This window comes from Myotis lucifugus, unplaced genomic scaffold, assembly GCF_000147115.1.
Source record: "Myotis lucifugus unplaced genomic scaffold, Myoluc2.0 scaffold_640, whole genome shotgun sequence".
Taxonomy (NCBI): domain Eukaryota; kingdom Metazoa; phylum Chordata; class Mammalia; order Chiroptera; family Vespertilionidae; genus Myotis; species Myotis lucifugus.
The window spans coordinates 60,882-68,990 of record NW_005871688.1 but is presented as its reverse complement, the minus strand read 5'-3'; the positions used below and the strand labels follow the sequence as shown (position 1 = coordinate 68,990).

General features: G+C 38.7%; 1 protein-coding gene across 8 annotated transcripts in view; it reads left to right on the top strand.

Moving 5' to 3' along the window:
• Positions 1–7,604, top strand: part of PPP4R2 (protein phosphatase 4 regulatory subunit 2) — a 54,007-nt gene extending 46,403 nt beyond the window's left edge. For 4 of the 8 annotated variants that reach the window (XM_006105147.3, XM_023746241.1, XM_023746247.1 and 1 more), the window contains 6 exons: positions 3,141–3,234; positions 4,389–4,426; positions 5,327–5,401; positions 5,614–5,757; positions 6,450–6,742; positions 6,954–7,604. In XM_006105147.3, the coding sequence (XP_006105209.1) occupies positions 3,141–3,234; positions 4,389–4,426; positions 5,327–5,401; positions 5,614–5,757; positions 6,450–6,742; positions 6,954–7,270 (961 nt within the window). In that variant the 3' untranslated portion in view covers positions 7,271–7,604. Of the gene's footprint in view, positions 1–3,140; positions 3,235–3,585; positions 3,656–4,388; positions 4,427–5,326; positions 5,402–5,613; positions 5,758–6,449; positions 6,743–6,953 lie in introns of all 8 variants that reach the window. The other 4 variants (XM_023746243.1, XM_023746246.1, XM_023746245.1 and 1 more) reach the window with 4 other exon arrangements.
• Positions 7,605–8,109: the final 505 nt, after the last annotated feature.

The window sequence follows — 8,109 nt, the reverse complement described above, 5'->3', positions numbered from 1 at the left end:
TTTACGAGAGGAAGGGAGAGAGATAGAGAGTTAGAAACATCGATGAGAGAGAAACATCGATCAGCTGCCTCCTGCACATCCCCCACTGGGGATGTGCCCGCAACCCAGGTACATGCCCTTGACCGGAATCGAACCTGGGACCCTTCAGTCCGCAGGCCGACACTCTATCCACTGAGCCAAACCGGTCTCGGCCCATTTGTTATTCTTATATGCTTCAAATACAAAGTCCTTCGGTTGATCTCTTACCCCCCCAACCCTCCCCAGGCTTCCCACTGTAGTTTGACAGTCTGTTCAATGCTGCTCTGCCTCTGTATCTATTTTTGTTCATCAGTTTATAATGGTCTTTATTATCCATAAATGAGTGAGATCATGTGGTATTTTTCTCGGCTTCCCAGGGGCCGGCGCAGCCTCTCAGGGGCCGTCTCAGCCTCACAGGGGCCGTCTCAACCCTCAGAGGGGCCGTCTCAGCCTCGCAGGGGCCGTCTCAGCCTCGCAGGGGCTGTCGCAGCCTCGCAGGGGGTGCCACATCCCACGTTGGGGGTGAAGGTGCGAGTCAGAAGCTCCTCTCGCTGTCTCTCCTGCTGCTCCCTTGCGTATCGCTGATGCTGGAAGTTTCTGAGAGCAGTCTGCAGGTGCTGGACATCATACTTTAACTGGTCAATACGAAGTTTGGCATTCTGTCTTTTGTTGGGCGGCTTCTGCTGGACAAAATCTCCAGGTGTTCTTGGTGGCTGAATATCTGGTATGCTTGCTTGGATTTCGTTTTGTACTAAGTGCACAGACTGCTTGTCTGCCGTCTCCCAGCGTCCCATGTGAGACTGGATCTGGTGGACCTCCTTGTGCGTTTGCTGGTACAGCGGTTCCATGTCGCCGGCCCAGCCGGGTCCGGCTCAGGCTCCGGCTTCCTCCGAACCTGATTCTGCTTCTTGAGTGTGTCCCTTATGGATGCGAGGAGTTGAAATCTGCAGTTTGTTGGGTTAAGCTGCAAAAGCGCAGGTGGTTCCTTTTGTGCCACTGGTACAGCTTGGGTGGGGATGTAAATTGAGTAGGGCGGGGTCTCAGGGAATCACCAGGGCGGAGCAAACAACGGTTGTCGTCAGCGTCTCCGCGTCTCCGCGTCCCCACATCCCCGAGTTGCCGGTGAGCAGCTCTGCGAGAAAGCCACCCTTGTTCTCCGACCTGCTGCAAGACAGTCCCGCCTCTCCCCGTAGGGGTCTGGGGCCTCAGAATCCCGCCCCAAACAAGCTCAGTGGATTCGAGAGCTTGTATCCCCTTCCAATTAAAAAAAACCGCGCATCCAGTTGCAGCCTGCCTGGCGTGCGACTCCATACCTCTGTTCTTGGCGCCTCTGCACATCCTACTCAGTCTCAGTGCGCTTCTTTCTTTCCTTCCAGTTGTAGAACTTCCACTGGGCCAGCTTTCCCATGGTTCTGGATGATAGCTGTTTTGTCTTATAGTTGGTAGTTTCAATGTTGTTGTGCACAGGTCTATACCTTTTGCCGCCATCTTGGTTCTCTGAAAATATTAACTGTATGTAAAAACACCTTTTAGTGCAGTGTTCAAAATTACAATGCTAAAATTTCCAACGGATTCTGTTATTTACAAGTAAAGAATATAATCCTGTTCAAGTGAGGAAGGGAAGTGTTTGACATTTAGTGCCATCTCTTGGGCATTTGACAAAATGACTTTAAAGGCTTCTGTAAGTGTCTGTGAATGAAAATGAATATTGCCGACATTGCTATGCAACGTAATGTGCATCTTCCTCCTGAAAGCGGTAATGATAATCACCCAAACATAAATAGTTCATAATTGGCTGCAGTTTTACTTAACCTTCCTAGAGAAAATTAGCCAAACATTTAGTGTAAATGTGTTAAATGGGAAGCTTAAATATACTCATTTTTTAAAGCTCATCTTAATTTAAGAGAAAGTATTAGCTTTTGATGTGTGAAAGAAATTTACTTGATGGAAAGACATTATCTGTGTAAGTATTTGCCAGTTAAGGATTTTAAATTTCTTTTTTTTTTTAAGCATGTTCTTTTATTGATTTTTTACAGAGAGGAAGGGAGAGGGATAGAGAGTTAGAAACATCGATGAGAGAGACATCGATCAGCTGCCTCCTGCATACCCCCTATTGGGGATGTGCCCGCAACCAAGGTACATGCCCTTGACCGGAATCGAACCGGGACCCTTTAGACCACAGGCCGAGGCTCTATCCACTGAGCCAAACCGGGCAGGACAAGGATTTTAAAATTCTTAACACAGGGTGCTTTTTTGTTTATTTTTGGTTAATATATAGACTTTTAATTACAGTGTCACTATGAGATATTTACTGAGGAAGTAACAGGTGGTGGTGGTGACCATGTGTGTGTTTAAGGTTTGGAGAGTAGTGATCTAGAAGAGAGGCTAAGGTTCAGGTATATTGCTATACTCTGAAATCATGTAGTACACTTAAGATGTACCTATATATATCAAAGCCTAAGCGACTGTTATGACCAGACAGCCGGCCAGTAGCTAGAATGCGCACTGACCACCGGGGGACAGATGCTTAACACAGGAGCTGCCCCCTGGTGGTCAGGTGCACTCCTACAGCCAACCTCCTGTGGCTGGCCAACCTCCCGCGGTCCCTCCCCCCAGCCAACCAGCCCCGATTGCCTGCCAGGCCAAGGGACCCCCTCCGGGCACGAATTCGTGCACCCGGCCTCTAGTTATAATTATAAAGCAGAACCCATACCTCTGGTACTTTTCCATTGGAGTGATTTGTCTTATTCTATCTGATAACAAAACATAGTTTTTTTGAAGACTTTAAAGAAATCTTTGTGTGCAAAAGAATGATTGAGGAAAAAATTTTGAGTTGAAAAAGTTTTTTTTTTCAGTTTTTAAACTTTCTGTTAATTTTGGATATTCTGTATTGCTTTTTAAGGCAAGGAAGGGAAAATTGTTTTCTTTGTAAATAAAAAGATAGGTGTGCCTATTGTCTTGCCTGTTTTTAAATGACCCATTCATTCCCCTATTGTAGCATTTTCTTTTGTAGCTTAACACATGCTTGACTAGATAAAAGCTTTAAAAAGTGAGACTGATAATGTTTCTAATTTTCTTGATAATTAATGGACTTCAAACTATAAAATTATATTCTTTTACAGTATCCCTTTCACTATTCAGCGGCTATGTGAATTGCTAACAGATCCAAGGAGAAATTATACAGGAACAGACAAATTTCTCAGAGGAGTAGAGAAGGTATATATTTTGTTAATTGAAATTATATTAAACTGTAACATAATAGATTTAAGAAAAAACGCATTGAGTAAGAGTTGTTGTAGTCACCTTTTCTTGAAATAAGTTTCTCAACCTACTTGAAGTTTTTCCCAAATTGTTGTCTGAATTGTGGTCAGAGTTTCGGAGAATTTAATAGAGGGGCAGAGGAGGGCTTATGATCAATTAAGTTTAGGAAAGCAACTTAGGATTCTCTCCTGGATATTCATAGTATACATCAATATATTAAATGTTCTATGAAGTTCTATAATTGATATTTTAACTTTAATAGAGTGTTTTGCAAACGTGTTAATCCATGGAATTCATTTATTTCAGTTCTGGAATTGAGATGTACACAACTCTGGAAAATCACTGATACAAAGCATTAAATTAGATGTTGAGAAAGGTAAAGGTCAGCTTGAAGAATGAAGAAAACACTAGGTTTTCTGTGAGTGAGGTGATATTAGTAATAAGGAAAGGGCATTTCGGACTGAGGGAAGAGCATGATGAGCAAAGACAGCAAGGTGTTTGAGGAAGTTGACTTGGGTAAAGAAGGTGAAGGAGCCCTGGAAACCAAGATGGGACCAGTGGGTGGCTAATCCCCTCACTTGGTGATTGATCCTAGTCCAGTGTTCATTTTAAGATTATAATTCAAATTCAGTTTATTTACCCTGGGAGCTGGAATCCAAAACTGTTACTTAGTCATTTACAGTAGATCATAAGGCCTTACCAGATTAATGTTTTTAATCTCTTGTGGTATATGATACTACACATCAGGCTTTGATTGGTACTGCTTTATAAGGAAATTCATTTATACTTGGCCTAAAACTTCAATGTCTAAGTATCTTGGGGGTGATTCTAACTACAATAAGGAGAGGGTGGTTCTACTTTATTACATGAAATATATAATGTTAGGGCTCCAAAGTAACTAAAGTAGAGTAAAAAAAAATAAATGCATTAGTAGGATATTAGATTTTGGTCTTTTGTTGTTTGTAAGTTTTATTTTAAAATTTTTGTTAGTAAAATCAGAATAAATAGAAACTTAACCTACCAGGATGAATTTGAGAAATTAAAAACAAATGATTAAACTTACGCTGTAGTACTTTTCCTCATGTTAAATCACCAATTTTTGCTTGCAGAATGTGATGGTGGTTAGCTGTGTATATCCTTCTTCAGAGTAAGTAGAGAGACTTTTCTGTTTCTAATATGTTAGTCTTAAAAAGTTGCATTTATTTTATATATAATGAAACATAATTATACTTATAAATACCTGTGAATCTATCACCCAGTTTCCAAAATTGAATATTACCAATAATATTACCTGTGTGTTTTTGCAATAAAGGGGTTTGGATTAAGGAGATTTGTGATTTACCATAATCTTCACATTGTTGAATTTATGTATTGTCATGGCACTCAGGGCCCTGGGATCTTATCCTAGATACCTTTCCAGGGCATCTTTAGAAATTTGGCTACTTGATTACATTCCTCTTCATGATGGAAAACTGTTTCCAGTTCTCCAGATTGATATAGCAAATTAAGATATCGGTTAAGGGTACAGTCCTTGGCACTATTAATGTTTTGTTAATGAGTGGATATCTTGGAAATTACAGGAAGTTTAGCAGTGCCCCTGGCCTCTACTCCCTGGCTGTCACTAGTATCCCCTTTTCCCCCAAAAGAGTCTTCAGACACTGTCCAATGTCTTCCGGGATGCAGTGTGGGGTAGAGGGATTGTGAGGAGGACATTGCCTCCCATTGAGAAAAGTTGATTTAACACGTTAAGCGCCAGCCTGTTTTGTCTTCTGGACAGAAAGTATAGTGTCAGTCACCGGTGACTGACTGGGCGTTTAACGTGTTAAGGTTAAAAAAATCTCTGATTTAATAGACAAAAACTGAATTTCTTTTCAGAATTTTTTCAAGAATATACATGTTATTAAGATAATCCCACAATTGTTACTTCTCACAGAGGTCTTATTGTTTGGTTTTGCAACAGTGATATCTTACAAAAGATGTAAATTCTTCATTCTTGTCAAAACTAATACATGAAACCATCCATAACAGTGTTTGTTTTGTCTCATAGGAAAAACAATTCTAATAGTTTAAATCGAATGAATGGTGTTATGTTTCCTGGAAATTCACCAACTTATACTGAAAGGTAAGACTCTTGATTTTTAATATCCAAAGAAAGAGTTTACATATTTTAGTTTTGAGTAGCAGGCTCGATACTCTTTTTTAAAAATTAGGCATTAAGAGGATAATAAAATATACTAAACAGAATTAGTTAATGTGGATCTGAAAGTCAGAATGACCTTGAAAGGGATGACTTTCAGCAAAATGGGAAAATGATGTTCACTTGTCTTACCACAGGGCTAATATCAATGGGCCAGGAACACCTAGGCCACTTAATCGACCAAAGGTTTCTATGTCAGTCCCCATGACAACCAATGGCTTGCCTGAGAGCACAGATGACAAAGAGTCAAACTTACAGCAAACTGAGGACAAAAGTCACAGGTGTGTTTTAGATTTATATTTAAAAACAAAAACTGTTTATAAAATATTAACATTGGTGATTTTCAGCACTCATTGTTTACTATCTATAATTTACTAAGGTTTTGAGGTATAGGACAGGTTTTAATGTGATAGGAGCTTTTAGCACATACTGAAGATGGGCATAGAAAAGACTAATAAAACTGCTAAATTGGGGAGGTCCTCCTTATAATGGGGTCTTAAGAAAATAAGGTGGTCATGATGTATTTTAATTTTTTTTTGAAAGTTACTAGAAAATATATTTGTAAATGAGTTGAAATTTTGTGAATAATTTCTTATTATATAGATCATAAAATGAAACATTTATATCTCATCAAATTTTCTACATCATTTAAGGGAAAGAAGACTGAATGAGTGAGAGGATTTAAAGAGCATGCCCATATGGAAGACTTGTAGTTTTATTATAGGAGAACATTTAACTTACTGGAGAATTGAACCAGAAAGGTCATATAACTTGTTGACTAGTTCCAAATGGTAAATATTCATTAAACAGTTTAGGTTCCCTTGAAAATTTTCTCGTGTTCTCTTGGCCCAGGTGGTATAATTTAACTTTGACACTGAAATACAATTTAAAAAAATAATTAGATCTTTAAAATGAGAATGTAGAGGATGAAGAAAATAATTTTATTAATGACACTTAAAAAAACCATTTACAGTCATTCTCCGACACCTGGATCAGAAAGCTCCTCAGTGAGCCCGATGAAAAATAAACATCCAGGTGAAGATGCTGTGGACGCTGAGGGGCATGAGGTAAAAAGACTTCGGTTTGACAGAGAAAGTGAAGTCAGGGAGACAGCCAGTCAGACATCTTCCAGTGAAATTTCTTCCGTTCTGGTAGAAGAAACAGATGCATCATCTTCATCTCAGGATAAAGACAAAGAAAGTGGTTGTTCCAGGCAACACTGTACAGAAGAGGAGGAAGAGGAGGAGGAAGAGGAGGAAGAAGAAGGTATTTAGAAACCATCTGTAAAAGGGTGGAGTAAGGAGATCCTCAAATAAAGAACGTAACATAATGCTGATGTTGGGCTTTTATCCCACATTTATATAGTTGCTGCTCAATTTCAGGGAATATGATTTTGAACTGTAGAATATCACAATTCATGAAATTGGAGGTATTTTGAAAATAAAATTTAACTACAACAACATTTGCTTATTTTTAGAGTCTTTTATGACATCAAGAGAAATGATCCCTGAAAGAAAAAATCAAGAAAAAGAATCTGATGCCTTAACTGTGAATGAAGAGACTTCTGAGGAAAATAATCAGATGGAGGAATCTGGTCTGACTCAAGCCGGGAAAGATTTCCATTCTGAAGGTAGTGAGAACAAAGGCCCTGGCAGTGGTGGCTCTGATTGCCATGAAACAGAGGAATTGGCAGAACCCAGCTCTAGTGAGACTGGAGAGGTTCTCTCAGAATCATCCATGGAAAACGATGATGCAGCCACAGAGGTCACAGAGGAACCAATGGAACAAGACTAATTAGAGACAGTATTTTACATACAGTTCTGGTTTTACACTGTATAAAACTTTTATGTAATAAAGTGGACCTTTAGTTTTACAAGAGAAGCAGGTTGTAATATAAAGTATTTTGTGGGATAAATCCTGAAAGAGTTGTACATGTAAGAACTATGAATATTGGTTCCATAGGTCCTGCTTACCGCTGACTGTTTTGGTTTGGTCAAATCAGTGGTTTGTGTGTATAGATTTTTTTTTTTTAGAATTAAAGTTTTTTAACTGGAAAGTAATTATAATTTTGAAAACCTTTTGGAGATTATTTAGTTTATACATACACAAAAAAGCTTTTTGTCTTGTCTTTTCTGACAGCTCTAGCAGTTTTCATATTTTGGTCATAGTTTCAACATTTTAACGTGAATTTTAGGGATTAAAGTCTGTTTCTCAGCTTTATTGCTTGACTGTCCAATGGAACTGTTGAAACTATATGCATACATATATATATGTATATATATACATATATACACATATATATTATTCTAAGGGGGGAAATGTTATATTTTTCTGTTTCTATAAGAGATGAATAAATACAGTGGATACTTTTTCTATTGGTCATGACTGAGTTCACTCTTTCAGAAGACAGTTTCTTTCTCTTCTAAGTAACTCAAATAAAATTTGGCCCTTGTGAAACCCTGGAAATCTAGAGTCTGTTGAAAAACCAGGTTAAACACATTCCAAGAGATCTGTTCAAACAAATTCTTTTGTATACCTCTGAGGTGCCTGAAACGACTTCATTATTTATGAGAAAATGTGCTTTATCTTGGAAATTGTATTCAAACATGAGCTTACTATTTTGTAGAATGAAT